This window comes from Leucopleurus acutus (genome assembly GCF_964270905.1).
Source record: "Leucopleurus acutus genome assembly, chromosome: 9".
In the NCBI taxonomy this organism is placed as follows: Eukaryota; Metazoa; Chordata; class Mammalia; order Artiodactyla; family Delphinidae; genus Leucopleurus; species Leucopleurus acutus.
In genome coordinates this window covers 10,188,434-10,211,300 of record NC_139144.1, presented here as the reverse complement: position 1 = coordinate 10,211,300, position 22,867 = coordinate 10,188,434, and the positions used below count along the sequence as shown (strand labels likewise).

General features: G+C 39.7%; 2 protein-coding genes across 2 annotated transcripts in view; one reads left to right on the top strand and one right to left on the bottom strand.

Annotated features, from left to right (window-relative positions):
- LOC309966439 (up-regulator of cell proliferation) overlaps window positions 1–22,867 on the bottom strand; it is a 93,116-nt gene that overhangs the window by 47,443 nt on the left and 22,806 nt on the right. The window lies entirely within an intron of this gene.
- LOC309966441 (ADP-ribosylation factor 4-like) lies at window positions 21,555–22,105 on the top strand (the record flags this gene model as incomplete). The annotated part of the gene is made up of 1 exon (XM_082846497.1): window positions 21,555–22,105. The coding sequence occupies one exon, from the start codon at window positions 21,555–21,557 to the stop codon at window positions 22,068–22,070; it is 516 nt and encodes a 171-aa protein (XP_082702623.1). The 3' UTR covers window positions 22,071–22,105.

Genomic DNA, 22,867 nt, shown 5'->3' with positions numbered 1-22,867 from the left:
GTTTTCAGCCATAATTTCATCAAATACATTTTTGATTCCCTTCTTTCTCTCCTCCTTCTGGAACCCATATTATGCGTCATTTGACATGTGTTGTATTATCCCATAGATCTCATCTATTGCTTTTTTTTTCTTTTGTCTTTCTGTCTGCTGTTCTAGCTGGGTGATTTCCATTATTCTGTCATCCAGATCACTTATTCGTTCTTCTGTGTCATTTAGTATGTTATTCATTGCTTCTAGATTGGTATTTATCTCAGCAACTGAATTATCTAATTTTGGTTGGTTCATCTTTATAGTTTCTTGTTACAATGATATGCATTTCTAATGATAATCTTTCTTAATTCCTTTAGTATTTTTAATACCTCCTTTTTAATTGGGTTCTAGTAAACTGAGGTCTATTTCATTATTTGTTCTTTCAGGGGATGTCTCTTCTTTTTTTTTTTTTTTTTTTTTTTGCGGTACGCAGCCCTCTCACTGTTGTGGCCTCTCCTGTTGCGGAGCACAGGCTCCGGACGTGCAGGCTCAGCGGCCATGGCTCACGGGCCCAGCCGCTCCACGGCACGTGGGATCCTCCCGGACCGGGGCACGAACCCGCGTCCCCTGCATCGGCAGGTGGACTCTCAACTACTGCGCCACCAGGGAAGCCCCTCTTGTTCTTTTAATTGGGAATAATTCCTCTGCCTTTTTATTTTACTTAACTTTATCTCTATGAATTTAGGAGAAACAGTTGTCTACTGTAATCTTGAAGGGGAATTTTTATGTGGGAGCATCCCTGTGTAGACTGTGTGTGTCCAATATTTTTGGTGCAAGGGCTGGTTTTGGTATGGATACCAGCCACATCTTTCCTCCGAGTGTGCTGGCTGTTATCCCCTTGATAGGGGGTGTGGTTGGTGTTTCAGTGTCTAGAGCCTGTGCTGTATATGAGGTGGTTCTTTCTCTTTGTTCATGGCTGTCACTGCCCTGCTGGGGGCAGGGTCCATTTCCCAGTTGGAATAGAAGCCTTGAGGGTTGGGTTTCATCAGGCTCTGTTACCCTCGAGTGTGTCACCTGCCCCAAAGTTTGTAATTGCTGAAGTAAGTGAGGCCTGTGTGGTCACAGCTAACCTATGGGTCACCCATGCAGGTGTCCATGGTTCCACTCAGAAGCATCCCAAGGTTCCGTCCCTTTCTCTGTTAAGTTCATTCCACATTTAGTGAAGGGCTGTGGTGTGGAGTAGGCTGGGACTGGGGGTAGGGGCATTGTGGCTGCAGGAACTGAGGTGGCTGTGCTTCATCTGAGATCTGGGCTGCCTCTGTGGAAGACTTCTCCAAGGACCCATTTGCCCCAGATCTAGTGCTAATCTGTGGTGTGGAGTGGGTGGGGTTGGAGCACTCATGCTACGACATAAACCACTGTGCACTCCTGCCCAGGGCCAGTCTGCCTGAGAGTCAGTGCTTAGCGTTTGTGCATTCTTATGGCATCCCCCAGTGTGTGCGCTGACAACGTCTGCCCAGCCAGGCTTGGTGCCCCAGTGCATGCACTGATAATGGTCTCTGTGGTTCCACCCAGATCACACCCCAGGTGCCCTGGTCTGTCTCTGCATAGCTAGACTGATCTTTGCCCTGATCTTGTGCCAGGCTGTGGTGTGGAGTGAGCAGGAGTGGGGTATTCATCCTTTTGGACTGGGAAGTGTGGCAAGATAGCAGCAGCCAGTACAAGGCTCTCTCCACCCTGATTCTTATCAAGCCAACAGGCAGGCACTGCTCACAAGTAGAGTCTAGGCTTCCTCAGCCCTTCTATCTGTCTCAGCGGATTTCCCAGCAGACAAGGGGGCTTGTCTCCTCCCTGCAGGACCCCAGAACTGGGATGCCCATATTTTTAGTCAACCCGCTCCCCAGGGTGAGAATTCACCTATGTGGACTTCTGTTCCTTACAGATCCCTGCCAGGGGTGCAGCTTCTGACCCAATGCCTTTTTTCCCCATCCTGCACAGTTACATGGACATCTTTCTTCCAGCTTTGGCTGTACAGGAGGAGTTCTTTTGCCAGTTTCCAGTTAGTTTTCCGTGATTATCGTTCCACATGTAGATGTACTTTTGATGTGTTTGTTGGGGGAGGTGAGCTCCATGTCCCCCTACTCTTCCATCTTGGTCCCCCTTGGCCCAATATATTTTTGACTTAAGTACTAAGGCCATTTAATGTGGAAAGGATGGTCTTTTCAAAAACGGTGCTGAGAAAACTGAATATCCACACACTGAAGACTAAAGTTGGACTCATACCCCACATCATATACAGAATTAATCAAATGAATCTAAGACCTAAACATACAAGTTAAAACAATAAAACTCTTGGAAGGAACATAGGGGAGAAGCTTCAGGGCATTGGATTTAGCTATAATATTTTGGATATGGCACTGGAAGCACAGGCAACAAAAGAAAAAATAGATAAATTGAGCTTCATCAAAATTTAAAATTTTTGTGCATCAAAGGACACCATGAAAAGAGAGTGAAATGGCAACCTATAGACTGGGAGAAGATATTTGCAAATCACATACCTGTTAAGGGATTAATATCCAAAATTCATAAGGAAACCCTACAACTCAACGACAAAAAAACAACCCAATAAAAAATGGGCAAAGGGCTTGGCTAGACATTACGCCAAGGCAGATACACCCTCCGAGTATATGAAAATATGCTCAACACAATTAGTCATTAAAGAAATGCACATAAAAACCACAATGAGATACCACTCCCCACGTACTAAAATGGCTACAATCAAAACAACAGAAAACCCCAAGTGCTGATGAGAATGTAGAGAAGTTGGGACCCTCAGACACTGCTGGTGGGAATGTAAAGTGGTTCAGGCACTGTGGAGGACAGTTTGGCAGTTGTCCAAAAAGCTAAACATAGAAACTCCGTATGATCCAACAGTTCAGCTTCTGGGTATATGCTCAAAAGAATTCAAAAGAGGGACTCAAACAGATACATGCACACCAATATTCACAGCAGCAATGAATCACAATCGCTAAAAGGTGGAAGTAACCCAAATGTCCATCAACAACTGAGCAGATAAACAAAATATGGTATAAATATAAAATGGAATATTATTCAGTCATAAGAAGGAATGGAATTCTGAATCATGCTACCACATGGATGAAGCTTGAAAACATGCTAGGTGAAGTAAGGCAGACACGAAAGGATAAATATTGTATGATTCCACTTAGATGAGATAACAAGAACAGGCAAATTAATAGAGAAAGAAAGTAGATTAGAGGTTACCAGGGCCCAGAGGTATATGGGGAATGGGGAGTTATTGCTTAATTGTTAGAGTCCCTAGAGATGATAAAAAGTTTTCTTTGGAAATAGATATAGTGATGTTGTGGTTGCACATTATGAATGTAGTTAATGCCACTGAATTGTACACTTAAAAATGATTAAAATGGTACATTTATATGTTACCACAAAAAAAATTATAAGAGAATCAATTACATATCTCAGAGTCTTTTAAATATATTGTTGAAATTAAAGGCCTGAAAGAGTGGATTTTAATCATCCGAAAATGCAGGCTAATAAAAAGAAACGAAATTGAGTTATTTGTAGTGAGGTAGATGGACCTAGAGTCTGTCATACAGAATGAAGTAAGTCAGAAAGAGAAAAAAAAATACCGTATGCTAACACATATATATGGAATCTAAAAAAAAAAAAAAAAAATGGTCATGAAGAACCTAGGGGCAAGACGAGAATAAAGACGCAGACCTACTAGAGAATGGACTTGAGGACACGGGGAGGGGGAAGGGTAAGCTGGGACAAAGTGAGAGAGTGGCATGGACATATATACACTACCAAATATAAAATAGATAGCTAGTGGGAAGCAGCTGCATAGCACAGGGAGATCAGCTCAGTGCTTTGTGACCACCTAGAGGGGTGGGATAGGGAGGGTGGGAGGGTGGGAGGGAGGGAGATGCAAGGGGGAAGAGATATGGGGACATATGTATATGTATAACTGATTCACTTTGTTATAAAGCAGAAACTAACACACCATTGTAAAGCAATTATACTCCAATAAAGATGTTTAAAAAAAAAGAAAATGCAGGCTATATATTTGCTTTGACCCTAGTGCTATAAAGAATTTTAAAACTCTGGACAATTTAAAAAATATTAAACCTCTCCAATGAGTTTGTAAGAAAGTTAGGAATTCTCTGGTTCGAAACAAAGAAGTGAACCTAGAGAGCAACTTCAGCCTCCTTCTCTTTGGGGATCTTTGCCTTACCAAGGGAACATGAGTTTGGGTTTTCATAGGCTCAGGTGTTTGAGAAAGAGAAAACGAATCTCAGGACCCACCCAAGGCAAGGACTGTAGAAGAAGAGCCTCCCTCCCTAAAGCTGCAACGCCAAAGGGCCACACACATAGTGTTGGGAGTGAACTAGAAGTAAACTGGCCTCCACCTCAGAGGAGAGTTGACTGTCTCCAGTTTGGCTTAGGAGGATAACCTCTGAGAATATCACAGTGATAAGTGATCCTCACATGAGTTTACAGCCTGAATTCATACTGTCTGGGTAATCTGAAAATTGAGAAGTCAATTTAGAGTAATCCTGGACTGGGAGTCCTTCCAGGAGCCTGGAAGACACAAACAGAAATCCTCTCTGGAAGAATACACATTTATTCCAGGCCTCAAAGAATTTCTGAAATAAAATTCCAAGAAAAATGAGCATCTGATAGTCAAAAATAAAACAAACAGAAACAAGGCCCCATGCATGCAAAAAAAAAAAAGCTGGAACAGACGTTCAAGAATTTTAAATAAATGAAATTATTAGACACAGATTTTACAGTAACTATGTTTAACACTTTGAAAGAAATAAAAGATAATCTTGAATATATATACAAAAAATGACGAATGAGATTTGGAAGAGAATCAAAACAAATAAAATATAATTAAAATCACAAGTGTAATGGATGGGTTTAACGGCAAGTTAGACACACTGAAAAGAAATTGGTGAACTGGAATATAGAACTGAAAAGATTATCTAGAATGGAGCAAAAGGTCAAAGAGATGGAAAATATGAAGAAAGGTTAAGAAACACAGAAGATGGAGAAAGTTTAACATATATGTAATTGTGGACCCAGCTGGGAAGGAAGAGAAAATGGAGAAGAAGCAATATCTGAAAGGATAATGACTAAGAATTGATGAAATACAACAACTCACAGATGCAAAGAGCTAAACAAATATCAAGCAGAACAAACAAACAAAAATCCATACCTGGTTAGATAAGAATGAAATGCGTAACACCAAAGAATGTACTCTAGGGAAGAGGAAAATGGGCAGATGGAATATCTGGGCTGCAAGAGTTAGTAAAGAGCACAGAAAATAGTAACTGTATGGGTAAATTTAAACAAACATTGGCCTTAAAAACAAAAACAACGATAGTAATGTATTTTAGGTTAAATAAAACAATTCTAAGGCAAGATTAGTAGGCAAAGTAATGGTGCCCCAAAGATGCCCACATTCTAATCCCTATAACCTGTGAACATGTTATGTTACATGGCAAGGGGAAATTAAGGTTGCAGATGGAACTAAGGTTGGTAATCAGATGATTTTAATATGGGAAGAGGAAATGGATCACTGCGGGAGGAGCAGTGTCCACCACAAGGGTCCTTAAAGGTAGAAAAAAGTTAAAAAAAAAAAAAGTTCAGAATGATAGGATACAAGGACTTGACCTGCTGTTGCTGGATTTGAAGAATAAGGAAGGGGCCCTGAGCCAAGATATACAGGCCACCTCTAGAAGCTGAAAAAGGCAAGGAAACAGATTCTCCCCTAGGGCCTCTAGCAAGGAATACAGCCTTGCCAACACACTGATTTTAGCTCAATGAGGCCTGAATTGAACTTCTGGCCTACAGAATTGGAAGATAATAAATTGTGTTGTTTCAAGCCACTAAGCTTGTAGTGATTTGTTACAGCAGCAGGAAAAAACTAATACAGAGAGTTAAAATACATGTCAACAACAGCATAATAGTAAGTGGAAGAAAAGTATTCTAAGACCCTTTAATTGATTGAGGGTGTAAGTGGTGTGCAGGCAGCTCAATGCCACTTACAAGCCATTTCTGGACATTTCTTTCTGACTCCACATTCAACGATGCTAGCTTGAAATCAGCCACGATGGGAGCACTTACATCACAGAAATAGGCAAATGCTACAAACCAGATTTTTATTTATTATTTTTAAATTTATTTATTTATTACTTCTTGTTAAAGAGAAACAGCATATTTTAATTCTTGGAGTAAAAAAGTATTATAGCCCTAACCCTAACTTCCAGACTAATCTGGGCATGGGGGAGAGGGAAATAACAAGGGGAAGATGAGAAAAAATACCAAATATATCCAAAATAGGGCAAGAAAAGGGAAAAATACATATAAAACAGGTGGGAGAATAAAAAGTACAAAGATGATAGTTGTAAATTGAAACATTAGTGATTACAATCATAAAAGGCAAAGGTTGTCAGATTGGATTTTTTTTAAGTGTACTACCTGCTTTAAAGAGACACTTTCCAAGCACAAGGATGCTGAGATGTTGAAAGTAAAAGGTTAGAAAAAGATATTTAGGGAAATTCTAACCAAAAGAAAGTTGCTAAAGTTACATTGATACCAGACAAAATAGACTTCAAGGCAAAAATCACTACAAGTGATAAAGAGGAAAACTTCATAAAGTATTATTTCACCAGGTAGATACACAATTTTAAATTTGCATGTACCTAGTAATATAGCATTAACTATATAAAGTAAACACTGATACAATTATGAAGAGTAATAGACTAATCTACCATCATGGTGGAAGATTTTAACACATTCAATACTTGAGAAATGCACAAAAAATCAGTTAAGCACATAAAACATTTTCACAAAAACTTGGCTTAAGGAACATTTTCAATGTACAGAAAATTTGCAATGATTGCATAATTCGCTATGTTCTTCACCCAGCATCCCCTAATGTCAACATCTGTATAACCATAATACAATTGTCAAAATTAAGAAATTAACATTGTTGCAATACCACACTAACTAAACTACAGACCTTACTCAGACTTCACCAATTTTCCCACTAATGTTCTTTTTTTTCTTCCAAAATTCAAGCCAGGATTCCACTTTGCATTTAGCTGTCATGTTTCCTTACTTTCTTCTAATCTGTGACAGTTCCTCACTCTTTCCTTGCCTTTCATGACCTTGACATCTTTGAAGCACACAGGTCAGGTATTTCGAAGAATGTCCTTCAATTTGGGTTTGCCTGATGTAATCTTGTAAGTGGACCAAGGTTACAAATTTTGGAGAATACCACAGAAATGTTGCTCAAATTTTTCCAGCTGTGACAATGGGAGCTCTTTCAGGTTGGCTCCTGTGTCTTTCTATGTGCTCCCATTTTTTTTCTCTCATCACCATTGGTGTGTCACTGCTTCTAGGTCCTCTCAGCTGGCAGAACAAGGAAATGTGTGAATATTAAGTCATATATACATACATCTGTATTTTAAAATCTATCTGTACAGATATGTATTTTTTCAGCTGAAAACAAGAAGTGTTGGCAAGGATGTGGAGAAATTGGAACTTTTGTGCATTTATAGTGGAAGTATAAAATGGTGCAGTCAGGGGCTTCCCTGGTGGCACAGTGGTTGAGAGTCCACCTGCCAATGCAGGGGACACGGGTTCATGTCCCGGTCCAGGAAGATCCCACATGCCGCGGAGCGGCTGGGCCCGTGAGCCATGGCCACTGAGCCTGCGCTTCCGGAGCCTGTGCTCTGCAACGGGAGAGGCCACAACAGTGAGAGGCCTGTGTGCCAAAAAAAAACAAAGAGACACTGATGAAAGAAATTAAAGATGATACAAATAGATGGAGAGATATACCATGTTCTTGGATTGGAAGAATCAACATTGTGAAAATGACTATACTACACAAAGCAATCTACAGATTCAATGCAATCCCTATCAAACTACCACTGGCATTTTTCACAGAACTAGAACAAAAAAATTCACAATTTGTATGGAAACACAAAAGACCCTGAATAGCCAAAGCAATCTTGAGAACGAAAAACGGAGCTGGAGGAATCAGGCTCCCTGACTTCAGACTATACTACAAAGCTACAGTAATCAAAACAGTATGGTACTGGCACAAAAACAAAAAGATCAATGGAACAGGATAGAAAGCCCAGAGATAAACCCACGCACATATGGTCACCTTATCTTTGATAAAGGAGGCAGGAATGTACAGTGGAGAAAGGACAGCCTCTTCAATAAGTGGTGCTGGGAAAACTGGACAGGTACATGTAAAAGTATGAGATTAGATCACTCCCTAACACCATACACAAAAATAAGCTCAAAATGGATTAAAGACCTAAATGTAAGGCCAGAAACTATCAAACTCTTAGAGGAAAACATAGGCAGAACACTCTGTGACATAAATCACAGCAAGATCCTTTTTGACCCGCCTCCTAGAGAAATGGAAATAAAAACAAACATAAGCAAATGGGACCTAGTGAAACTTAAAAGCTTTTGCACAGCAAAGGAAACCATAAACAAGACCAAAAGACAACCCTCAGAATGGGAGAAAATATTTGCAAATGAAGCAACTGACAAAGGATTAATCTCCAAAATTTACAAGCAGCTCATGCAGCTCAATAACAAAAAAACAAACAACCGAATCCAAAAATGGGCAGAAGACCTAAATAGACATTTCTCCAAAGAAGATATACAGACTGCCAACAAACACATGAAAGAATGCTCAACATCATTAATCATTAGAGAAATGCAAATCAAAACTACAATGAGATATCATCTCACACCAGTCAGAATGGCTATCATCAAAAAATCTAGAAACAATAAATGCTGGAGAGGGTGTGAAGAAAAGGGAACACTCTTGCACTGCTGGTGGGAATGTGAATTGGTACAGCCACTATGGAGAAGAGTATGGAGGTTCCTTAAAAAACTACAAATAGAACTACCATATGACCCAGCAATCCCACTACTGGGCGTATACCCTGAGAAAACCATAATTCAAAAAGAGTCATGTACCAAAATGTTCATTGCAGCTCTATTTACAATAGCCCAGAGATGGAAACAACCTAAGTGCCCATCATCGGATTAATGGATAGAGAAGATGTGGCACATATATACAGTGGAATATTACTCAGCCATAAAAAGAAACGAAATTGAGCTATTTGTAATGAGGTGGATAGACCTAGAGTCTGTCATACAGAGTGAAGTAAGTCAGAAAGAGAAAGACAAATACCGTATGCTAACACATATATACGGAATTTAAGAAAAAAAATGTCATGAAGAACCTAGGGGTAAGACAGGAATAAAGACACAGACCTACTAGAGAACGGACTTGAGGATATGGGGAGGGGGAAGGGTAAGCTGTGACAAAGCGAGAGAGAGGCATGGATATATATACACTACCAAATGTAAGGTATATAGCTAGTGGGAAGCAGCCGCATAGCATAGGGAGATCAGCTCGGTGCTTTGTGACCGCCTGGAGGGGTGGGATAGGGAGGGTGGGAGGGAGGGAGACGCAAGAAGGAAGAGATATGGGAACAAATGTATATGTATAACTGATTCACTTTGTTATAAAGAAGAAACTAACACACCATTGTAAAGCAATTATACCCCAATAAAGATGTTTAAAAAAAAAAAAAGAATGGTGCAGTCATTGTGGAAAAAGTATGGCTGTCCTCAAAATATTAAACGTAGTCTTAACATTTGATCTAGCCATTTTCCTTCTGGGTATATAACTAAAAAACCTGAAAAGATGAACTCAAGCAATTGTCTGTAATCAGTGTTCATAGAAGCATTGTTCACAATAGCCAAAAGGTGGAAACAACCCAAATGTCCATCAATGGATGAATGGATAAACAAAATGTGGTATATATAGTCTTTAAAAAAGAATGAAATTCTGATACATCCTACAGTGTAGATATACCTTGAAGACATTATGCTAAGTGAAATAAGCCGAACAAAAAAATACAAATATTGTATGCGTCCACTTATATGAGGAAGCTTGAAGAGTTAAAAAAATAAAGAAATGAATTAGAACAGAGATTATCAGGGGCTGGGGGAGGGAGAATGGGGCGGTATTGTTTAATAGGTGCAGAGTTTCACTTTGGGATTATGAAAAAGTTCTGGAAATTGATAATGGTGATGCTTTCACAACAACGTGAATGTACTATTTCCACTGTACTGTATACTTAAAAATTATTCAAATAAGGACTTTTATGTTATGTATTTTTACCACATTAAAAATGCATATAAAAAAAAGGTCAAACTAATACCTCAGAATCTAATCCAGGGACTTCTCTGGTGGTCCAGTGGTTAAGAATCTGCTTTCCAGTGCAGGGGACGAAGGTTTGGTCCCTGATCGGTGAACTAAGATCCCACATGCCGTGGGGCAACTAAGCCCACACACCGCAACTACTGAGCCCACAGGCTCTGGAGCCCACACACCGCAACTAGAGAAGCCCACGCACTGCAACTAGAGAAGCCCATGCGTCGTAACAAGGAGCATGTGCACAGCAACGAAGCAAAGACCCAGCGCAGCTAAAAATTAAAAAAAAAAAAAGAATCTAATCCAGCACAACAGCATAGAATTTTTCCTTTGTGTATCTGTAACTTCTTTCTGACAGTAAGAAACATGACTCTCGTTATCATAATATATATATATTTACCTGTTTGTCATATATGTAAACTAGTTTTAGAATTGCTAACACATTTCCTGTGGGTTAAAGGATGTGAGAAATAAATTTAACAAACCAATTCAGTGTTTATGTATTATACAGTTCTTTTTATTATTAGCCTTACAATATTCAGTCAGAACACTGTTGTTCAAAGTTATACAGGTAAGCTCTTTTCTACCCTTTTCAAGTGTGGAATGTCATACATTTATAATACAGTTAGATTCATTTGTCATACTCTGCTTTTCATCTTGGGTTTCCCCAACAGCACTGTTTCCCCAACAGACAAAAAGCAGTAAGTGTTGGTGAGGGTATGGAGAAATCAGAACCCTCATACACTGCCTGTGGGAATGTAAAATGGTACAGCCACTTGGGAAACCGTTTGGCAGTTCCTCAAAAAATTAAACACAGAGTTACCATAGGACCTAGCAATTCTACTTTTAGAGAAATAAATTTCTACTCTAAAGAAATAAAATCATAAATCCCCACCAAAACTTACAGACTAATGTCCATAGTACCATTATTCATAATAGCCAAAAAGTGGAAAAAAACCAAATTTCCATCACTGAGAAACTATATGTATATATAATATAGTTTATAAACTATATATATAAGCTATATATATATATATATATATATATATATATATATATATATATAAATTTGGCCATAAAAAGGAATGCAGTACTCATACATGCTACAAAATGGATGAACCTTAAAAACATTATGGTAAGTAAAAGAAACTGAAGACGAAAGGCCACATATTTTATGAGCCATTTACATGAAATATCCAGAATAGGCAAATCCATAGAGACAGGAAGTAGATTAGCTGCAAGGGGCTGCTGGGGGGGTGGGCAGTGACTTCTAGTGGGTCTGTGGTTTCTTTCGGGGGTGATGAAAATGTTCTGGAATTACTAGAGGTTATGTTTGCATAATCTTGTAAGTATACTAAAAACAATGGAATTGTATACTTTTAAGTGGTGAATTTTACAGTCTGTGAATTTTATATCAATTTTTTAAATTAACCATATATATGTCTATAAAGTCATTCTCAAAATGTTTCGGATTAAAACAATATGGACCACATCTCTGACCACAATGTAATTAAATTAGAAATTAATAAGACAACTTAATAATAGTTCTATGTTTAGAAATTAAGAAACTCACTTTTTTTAATTGAGGTTTTTTTTTTGAAGTTAGTTTCTGATGTACACAAAAGTGATTCAGATATATATTCTTTTTAATAGTCTTTTCCATTATAATTTACCACAAGATATTGAATATAGTTCCCTGTGCTATACAGTAGGACCTTGTTGTTTATCTATTTTATATATAGTAGTTTGTATCTCCTAATCCCAAACTCCTCTAATTCCCTCCCCCTACCACCCCACTTTTCCTGTTGGTAACCACGTTTGTTTTCTATGTCTGTAAGTCTGTTTCTGTTTTGTAAATAAGTTTATTTGTATCATATTTTAGATTCCACATATAAGTGATATCACATGGTATTTGTTTTTCTCTCTCTTACTTCACTTACTATGATAATCTCTAAGTCCATCCGTGTTGCTGCAAATGGCATTATTTCATTATTTCTTGTGGCTGAGTAATATTCCATTGTATATATGTACATCTTCTTTATCCATTCATCTGTCAATGGAAATTTAGGTTGCTTCCATGTCTTGGCTTTTATAAATAGTGCTGCTATGAACACTGGGGTGCATGTATTTAAGAAACTCACTTTTAAATAAAGTTTGCATCAAAAAGAAATTATAATGTAAAATATAATATATTGAATTAAATAAAAATGTAAAAATCTATTGATACCCTGTTTTAAGAAATAGAGTTCAAGGGCTTCCCTGGTGGCACAGTGGTTGAGAGTCTGCCTGCCGAGGCAGGGGACACGGGTTCGTGCCCTGGTCCGGGAAGATCCCATATGCCGCGGAGCAGCTAGGCCCGTGAGCCATGGCCGCTGAGCCTGCGCGTCCGGGGCCTGTGCTCCGCAACGGGAGAGGACACAACAGTGAGAGGCCTGCGTACCAAAAAAAAAAAAAAAAAAAAAAAAGGATTATTTTAGGGTAAGTTAATAAAATTGTCTCACAAAAAGAGAAAACCTGAATAGACGAACAAGTATGGAATAATTTGAAAATATTTTAACCCTAAAAATGATACCAGTTCAGCACTTTATGGAAGAGCTTTTACTACATCGTTTTATTGTGAGATCATTCTCTTACATTATGATCAGAGAATGAGAACAGAGGAGAAAAAATGATGGAAATCTTCCAAACGATTCTTTGATCATAGTGTAACCTTTAATTTCAAAATCAGACAAAAATAGTACAAACAATGAAAACCGGAAACCAGACTTGTGAGCTTAAATGCAAAAATCCTAAGTGAAATCTAGCAATCTATTCTAAAAGAGTAACATATCATGACCAAGCAGGTTTTTCCTAAGCACTCAGGGATGATTAAATAGTATCTCAATGTAATAATCTACCTTAACTTTAGCTACATCCCACAAACTTTGAAATACTGTGTTTTTATTACTGGTCAGTTAAAAATAATTTTGAGTTTTGATTTTTACTTGTGCATTATTTAGAACTGTGTTAACTTCCAAATATTTGGGCTTTTCAAGTTTAACTTTATAATGGTAAAAAAACACAGTCTGTGAGAACTCAGACTTTTGAATTTTATTGTTTGATGGCCCAGACCAGGGTCTGTCTTAGTCTGTTCAGACTGCTATAACAAAATACCATCAGCTGGGTACCTTATAAACCGATATTTACTTCTCACAGCTCTAGAGGCTGCAAAGTCCAAGATCAAGTCTTCAGCAAGGCCCCATTCTGGTGAAGGCCCTCTTCCTGGTTCACAGCCAGTGCCTTCTCACTGTGTCCTCACATGATGGAAGGGGGCTAGGAAGCTCTCTAGGGTATCTCTTTATAAGAGCACTAATCTCATTAATGAGGATTCCACCATTATGACTTAAGCACCTTCAAAAGGCTCCAAGTTCCATCACCATTACATTGGGCTTCAACATATGAATATGTGAGGGATACAAACATTCAGACCACAGAGTGGTCTATCTCAGTGAATGTTTCCTGTGCACTTGAAAAGATGTGTATTCTGCAGTTATTGGGTAAAGTGTTCTATAAATGTCAATTAAGTCAAAGTCATTGGTGGTGGCGTTCAAGTCTTGTATTGTACCTGACTTTTTGCCTAGCTGTTCTATCAGTTACTGAAAGAGGGGAGTTAAAATCTTCAACTCTTGTTGTGGATATGCCCATTTTCCCTTTCATTTCTGTTAGTTTTTGCTTTATATATTTTGAAGTTCAATTATTCGGAGCATAGACATTTATCATTGTTATAGCTTTATGACAGATTAATCCTTTTTCCACTATTAAATGCTCTGCTTTAATTCTGGAAATACTGAAGTGTGGATACTCCAGCCTTCATATGTTTAGAGTTTGCATGATATATCTTTCCTATCCATTTGCTTTCAACTCCCTGTGCGGTTTTATAAAACTATGGCTTTATTGAAGTATAACTGACATACAATAAATAAACTGCACGTAAAGTATGTAATTTCATGTTTTGATATATGCATAAACACACAAAACCACCACAATCAAGATAATGAACATATCACCTCCAAAGTTTCTTCATGTCCCTAGTAATCCTTCCCTCTTCCCTCTTCCCCATCTTCTTCAAGCATTAACCTGCTATCACTATAGTTCATTTTGCATTTTCTAGAATTCTGTATACATTGAACCATTTTCATATAAACAAAAGCAGATTTCTTGAGCCAAAAAGACAAGAAGCCAACAGTTACTGAGGTCCATAGGAAGGCTGGGTGCTACCTCCAGAATGTCCTCCACGCAATGGGCTCGATGCAGCCTAGGCCCCAGGTCTCAGCTATCCAGTGAGAATCTGGGAGTAGTTTATATACAGTTTGGGGATTCACACCCTCAGCATGGCCCTACCCCAGGATTTCGCCATGATTTCTGGACTTCTGTCCATTGACACTTCAGCTTTCAGCTTCCCTACAGGCAAAGAGACAGGGTAATGTAAACCCTGCCCTGGGCTGTTCAAGGGTAGACTTCCCTCCAACTTCTACCTGCTTTTGTTTGTCTCCAGAGCCTTCAAATAATTTTTTTGAATTTTCCCCATATTTTGTAATTATTATCTGTGGGAGGGTTTTGGTTCAATCAAGCTACTATGTCAATTACCAGAAGTCACTGCCATCTGAACATTTGATTCACGGGTATACCTCAGAGATATAGCAGACTTGGTTCCAGACCACAGCAATAAAGTGAATATTGCCATAAAGTGAGTCACACAAATTTTTTAGCTTCCCAGTGCATATAAAAGTTATGTTTACTATACTATAGTCTATCAACTGTGCAGTAGCATTATGTTTTTTTAAAAAAACAATGTCCATACCTACATTAAAACATGTTTTAGGGACTTCCCTGGTGGAGCAGTGGTTAAGAATCCACCTGCCAATGTAGGGGACACGGGTTCGATCCCTGGTCCAGGATGATCCTACATGCCGTGGAGCAACTAAGCCCATGCGCCACAGCTACTGAAGCCCACTCTGTAGACCCACGAGCCACAACTACTGAAGCCCATGTGCCACAACTACTGAAGCCCATGTGCCTAGAGCCCGTGCTCTGCAACAAGAGAAGCCACCGCAATAAGAAGCCCATGCACTGCAACGAAGAGCAGCCCCCGCTCGCTGCAACTAGAGAAAGCCCGTGTGCAGCAACAAAGACCCAATGCAGCCAAAAATAAATAAATTAATTAATTAAAAAAATATAGCAAAGATGTCAATTCTAAAAAAAAATACTTTATTGCTAAAAAATGCTAACCATCATCTGAGCCTTCAACAAGTCATAATCTTTTTGCTGGTGGAGGGTCTTGCGTTGGTGTTGGTGGCTGCTGACTGATCAGGGTGGTGGATGCTGAAGGCTGGGGTGGCCGTGGCCATTTCTTAAAATAAGACAACAATGAAGTCTGCCACATCGATTGACTGTTCCTTTCATGAACAATTTCTCTGTAGCATGCAATGCTGTTTGAGAGCATTTTATCCACAGTAGAACTTTTTTCAAAATTGGAATCATTCCTATCAAACCCTGCTGCTGCTTTATAAACTAAGCAACATTCTAAATCTTTTGTTGTCATTTCAACAATCTTCAGAGTCTTCACCACAAATAGACCCTACCTCAAAGAAGCATTTTCTTTGCTCATTCATAAGAAGCAACTCCTCATCTGTTAAAGTTTTATCATGAGATTGCAACAATTCAATCATATCTTCGGGCTCCAGTTCTAATTCTAGTTCTCTTGCTGTTTATAACACATCTGCAGTTACTTCCTCCACTAAAGTCTTTAACCCCTGAAACTCATCATGAGGGTTTGAATCAAGTTCTTCCAAACCCCTGTTAATGTTGATATTTTGAGCTCTTCCCATGAATCACAAATGTTCTTAATGGCATCTAGAATGGTGAATCCTTTCCAGAAGGTTTGCAATTTACTTTACCCATATCTATCAGAGGAATTTCTATGGCAGCTATAGCCTTATGAAATGTACTTCTTAATAAGACTTGAAAGTCAAAATGACTCCTTGATCCATGGGCTGCAGGATAGATATTGTGTTAGCAGGCATGAAAACAATATGTATCTCATTATACATCTCCACTAGAACTCTTAGGTGACCAGGTACATTGTCAATAAGCAGTAATATTTTGAAAGAAATCATTTTTTCTGAGCTGTAGTTCACAACAGTGGGCTTAAGATATTCAGTAGACCATGTTGTCAATAGACGTGCTGTCATGCAGGCTTTGTTGTTTTGTTTATGGAGCATAGGCAAAGTTGGTTTAGCAAAATTCTTCACAGCCCTAGGATTTTCAGAATGGTAAATAAGCATTGGGTTCAACCTAAAGTGACCAGCTGCATTAGCCCCCAACAAGAACATCAGCCTGTCCTTTGAAGCTTTGAAGACAGGAATTGACTTCGCCTCTCTAGCTTAAAGTCCTAGATGGCAACTTCTTCCAATATAAGGCGGTTTCATCTACACTGATTCATTTGTTATTTAGTGTAGCCACCTTCATTATCTTAGCTAGATCTCCTGGATAAGATGCTGCAGCTTCTGCATCAGCACTTGCTGCCTTACCTTGCTCTTTGAAGTTATGAAGATGACTTATTCTCTTAAATCTCATGAACCAACCTCTGCTAGTTTCAACTTTTTCTTCTACAGCTTCCTCACCTCTCTCAGCCTTCATAGAATTTAAGAGAGTTAGGACCTTGCTCTGGTTTAGTTGGCTTAAGGAAATGTTGTGGCAAATGCTGTGATCTGATCTTCTCTCCAGACCACTAAAACCATCTCCATATCAGCAATAAGGCTGTTTCATTCACGTGTTCACTGGAGTAGCATTTTTAATTTCCTTCAAGAAAGTATCTCTTGGAGGAGGAGGAGACAAGATAGCGGAGTAGAAGGACATGAGCTCACTTCTTCTTATGGAAACATCAAAATCCCAACTGACTGCTGAACAACTATCGACAAAACAAACAAAAAACAAACAAAAACACTGCAGCCTACCAGAAAAGATACCCTACATCGAAAAACAAAGAAGTCACAGGGACTTCCCTGGTGGTCCAGCAGTTGAGGACATGAGGCAGGGGAAGGGTAAGCTGGGATGAAGTGAGAGAGTGGCATGGACATATATACACTACCAAATGTGAAATAGATAGCTAGTGGGAAGCAGCCACATAGCACAGGGAGATCAGCTCGGTGCTTTGTGACCACCTAGAGGGGTGGGATAGGGAGGGTGGGAGGGAGACGCGAGAGGGAGGAGATATGGGGATATATGTATATGTATGGCTGATTCACTTCGTTATAAAGCAGAAACTAACACACCATTGTAAAGCAATTATACTCCAATAAAGATGTTAAAAAAAAAGACTCTGTGCTCCCATTGCAGGGGGCTCAGGTTTGATCCCCGGTCAAGGAACTAGGTCCTGCATGCCACAACTAAAAGATCCCACATGCTGCAACTAAAGATCCCGCACGCAGAAACGAAGATCCCGTGTGCCTCAACTAACACCCAGTACAGCCAAATAAACAAATAAATAAATTTTTTTTAAAAAAGAAGCCACTAAATAGTAGGAGGAGCAAGACTGCAATAAAATCAAATCCCATACACCCTAGGTGGGCGGCCCACAAACAGGAAGATAATTATACCACAGAAGTTCTCCTATAGGAGTGAAAGTTCTGAGCCCCACTTCAGGCTCTCCAGCCTGGGGGTCTAGCAATGGGAGAAGGAGCCCCCAGAGAGTTTGGCTTTGAAGGTGAGTGGGGCTTTATTGCAGGAATTCCACAGGACTGGGGGGAACAGAAACTCCACTCTTGGAGTGTGCACACAGGGTCTCATGTGTGCCAGGACGCAGGGAAAACAGCAGTGACATCATAAGAGACTGGGCCAGACCTACTTGCTAGTATTGGAGTGTCTCCTGCAGAGGTGGCTGGGGGGCGGCTGTGGCTCACTTTGGGGACAAGGCCACTAGCAGCAGTAGTTCTGGGGAGTGCTCATTGGGGTGAGCCCTCTTGGAGGCTGCCATTTTCTCACCAAGACCTGGCCCCACCGCAAGAGCCTGAAGCCTCCAGTGCTGGAATGCCTCAAGCCAAACAACCAACAGGGTGGGAACACAGCCCCATGCAACAGCAGACAGGCTGCCTAAAGTCTTCCTGAGTATGCAGCTGCCCGATAATGAACACACAACCAGACACGACCCTGCCCACCAGGGGGACCAGACCCAGGTCCACCCACCAGTGGGAAGCTACCAGTCCCTCCCACCAGGAAGCCTGCATAAGCCTCTTAGACAGCCTTATCCACCAGGGGGCAGACAGCAGGAGCTTGAAGAACTAAAACACTGCAGCCTGTGGAACAAATCTGCAATCACAAAAATGAGAAAATGAGATATCTGACAGAGGAATATGTCCCAGATAAAGGAACAAGATAAAACCCCAACAGAACAACTAAGTGAAGTGGAGATAGGCAATTTATCTGAAAAAAATTCAGAGTAATGATAGTGAAGATGATCCAAGATCTCAGAAAAAGAATGGAGGCAAAGATCGAGAAGACATAAGAAATGTTTAACAAAGACCTAGAAGAACTAAAGAACAAACAAACAGAGATGAACAATACAATAACTGAAATGAATAATACACTAGAAGGAACCAATAGCAGAATAACAGAGGCAGAAGAACAGATAAGTGACCTGGAAAGCAGCAGGTGGAAATCACTGCCACAGAACAGAATAAAGAGAAAAGAATGAAAAGAAATGAGAACAGTCTGAGAGACCTCTGGGAAAACATGAAATGCACCAACATTTCCATTGTAGGGGTCCCAGAAGGAGAAGAGAGAGAGAAAGGGCCTGAGAAAATATTTGAACAGATAATAGCTGAAACTTTCCTAACATGAGAAAGGAAACAGTCACCCAAGTCCAGGAAGTGCAGAGAGTCCCAGGCAGGATAAACCCAAGGAGGAACACACTGAGACAGATAGTAATCAAACTGACAAAAATTAAAGACAAAGAAAAAGTATTAAAAGCAACAAGGGAAAAGCAACAAACAATATACAAGGGAACTCCCATAAGGTTGTCAGGTGATTTCTCAGCAGAAATTCTGCAGGCCAGAAGGGAGTGGCACAATATACTTAAAGTGATGAAAGGGAAGAACCTACAACCAAGAATACTCTACCCAGCAGGGCTGTCATTCAGATTCAACATAGAAATCAAAAGCTTTACAGACAAGTAAAAGCTAAGAGAATTCAGCACCACCATCCAGCTTTGCAACAAGTGCTAAAGGAACTTCTCTAGGTGGAAAAGAAAAGGCCACAACTAGAAACAAGAAAATGATGAATGAAAAGCTCACTGGGAAAGGCAAACATACAGTAAAGGTAGGAAATCATCTGCACACAAATATGATATCAAAATCAGCAATTGTGAGAAGAGGAGAGCACAAATGCAGGATATTGGAAATGAATTTGAAATGAAAAGACTAGCAACTTAAAACAATCTATATTGTTGTTTATATACAGACATCTATATCAAAACCTCATGGGAACAGCAAACTGAAAATCTACAATAGATACACACAAAAAAGAAAAAGCAATCCAAACACAACACTAAAGTAAGTCATTGAATCACAGGAGAAGAGAATGAAAGAGGAAGGGAAGAAAAAACACAAAAACAAATCCAAAACAATTAACAAAATGACAATAAGAACATACATATCGATAATTACCTTAAACGTAAATGGATTAAATGCTCCAACCAAAAGACATAGACTGGCTGAATGGATACAAAAACAAGACCCGTACATATGCTGTTTATAAGAGACCTACTTTAGATCAAGGGACACATACAGACTGAAAGTGAGGGGGTGGAAAAATGTATTCCATGCCAATGGAAATCAAAATAAACCTGGAGTAGGGCTTCCCTGGTTGCGCAGCGGTTGAAAGTCTGCCTGCCAATGCAGGGGACATGGGTTCATGCCCCGGTCCGGGAAGATCCCACATGCCACAGAGCAGCTGGGCCTGTCAGCCATGGCCACTGAGCCTGCGCGTCCAGAGCCTGTGCTCCGCCACGGGAGAGGCTACAACAGTGAGAGGCCCACGTATCGCAAAAAACAAAAACAAAAACAAAATAAACCTGGAGTAGCAATTCTCATATCAGACAAAATAGACTTTAAAATAAAGACTGTTACAAGAGACGAAAAGGACACTACATAATGATCAAGAAATCAATCCAGGAAGATATAACAATTGGAAATATATATGCACCCAACATAGGAGCACCTCAATTTATAAGGCAAATACTAACAATCGTAAAAGGAGAAATCAACAGTAACAATATATATAATAGTGGAGGGCTCTAACACCCTACTTTCATCAATGGACAGATGATCCAGGCAGAAAATCAATAAGGAAACACAAGCCTTAAATGACACATTAGACCAGATGGATTAAATTGATATTTATAGAGCATTCCATCCAAAAACAGCAGAATACACATTCTTCTCAAGTGCACGTGCAACATTCTCCAGGATTGATCACAAGCTGGGCCACAAAGTGAGCTTCGGTAAATTTAAGAAAATTGAAGTCATATCAATCATCTTTTTCCGACCACAACGCTATAATATTAGAAATCAACTACAAGAAAAAACTGTAAAGAAACTGAGTCTTAGCCTAGGAAGCTTTGCTTGTTCACTTCCGATACTAAACCTATTAAATATTTTTTAAGGATAAAAGGAATCTTTAATAAAATCATTATAAGGCTCAAACAGAAATTTAGAGTTCAGAGAGAAAACTACCATGTATGGCAATAAAGCTGAAAGAATTTTTAGCAACAGAAACGTAACCGTAGTGCCAGAAAAAGAGTTCAAAAGCTTTTTTCATGGAATGATCAGATATGGGCAAACAGATTTATGTACCAAGAGGTTCATCAAGGTATTCTGTATAATTGCAAAATCACTGGAAACAACCTAACTTTTTAAAACTAGGGGAGGGGGAGGTGGTGGCGGTGACGCGATTCTTTCCACGTTGGAGAGGCCGGGCCGCTGCCGGAGTCGCCGCAGCTGCCATGTGACATGGCACAGCTAAAGATTTAGCACCAGAGCCAGAGCTGCCCCGCCAGTCATCGAGCAGGTCATCACCCCACTAATTCCTGTCCCGGAGGGCAGCTCCAGCCTACACACCAGTTAGCGAGCTGTCCCTGCCAACTTCATCTCCTCTTTCCTCCCTGAGTTTGCCAGGAGCATGAAAGAAGGCCCAGGGATGCCCTAAACCCCTTCTGCTCCTGCCCATTGCAAGTGCCACTACCACCATGGGCCTCACCTTCTTCTCCCTCTTCTCGCATCTCTTCGGCAGGAAGCAGATGTGTATTTTGATGGTTGGATTGGATGCTGCTGGCAGGACGACCATTCTGTATAAACTGAAGTTAGGAGAGATAGTCACCACCATTCCTACCACTGGTTTTAATGTGGAAACAGTAGAATATAAGAACATTTGTTTCACAGTATGGGATGTTGATGGTCAAGATAAAATTAGGCATCTCTGGAGGCATTACTTCCAAAATACCCAGGGTCTTATTTTTGTGGTAGATAGCAATGATTGTGAAAGAATTCAGAAAGGAGCAGAAGAGCTGCATAAAATGCTTCAGGAAGATGAGTTGCGAGATGCAGCGTTGCTGCTTTTTGCAAACAAACAGGATTTGCCAAATGCTACGGCCATTAGGGAAATGACGGATAAATTAGGTCTTCAGTCTCTTCGTAACAGAACATGGTATGTTCAAGCCACTTGTGCTACACAAGGAACCGGTCTGCATAAGGGACTTGACTGACTGACAAATGAGCTTTCAAAACGTTAAATGAAACTAGATATCTAACCAAGGACACATTTGATAGAACTGGTCTAGGCTTGTTACAACAAAATTAGTTTGCATCTTGGTTATTAAACAGTATCCGGGACTGGTTTGGGCAGAATATTACAGCATTTAAACATATTTTGTTGCCAGCTATTGTTTACCAAGTATAATGTTGCCATTTAGCAATATGCTTGGTTTTAAAGAGATTCTCCTTAACTTGGGGGAAAAAAGGTGTCCTCTTTTAATTTTACTTCCCTTAAGCCTAAACGCCTGGACATAGCTAATGTGACACCTTTAAATCAATCCATTTTGAATGTTTTTCTGAGCCCACAGTAAATAATGTTTTAAAGTTGTCCCCTTGCTATTTTATTGATACCTTTATCATTCCTGGGACAGTCTGCTGATTTTAAAAAATGTAGCATTCCATTTGTATTTATTTTTCTCCCTCGCCAAAAAGATTTTTTAATACTGCTTGTACCAGCCAGGGAAATGCTCCAAAACACTGTCCAGATCTTTTGCACTGAGGAATTTATATTTCCCCCCTATTATTGACTCCTGGCTTCCATCAGCCAAGCTTACCTTGGTGTGGTTTGGATTTGATAGCTAATTAATTCTGTGCTAGTTGCAAAGAGTTCATATTGAGATGATTTTTAATACTCAGCAGATTGTCTTCCTTTATATTGTATCTTTTTTATGGTGCATGTTGCTTTGGGTATCAGCCAGACTCTTTGCTCAGTATATGATAGTTCTGCTGCATGTTTTATTGTTTATTG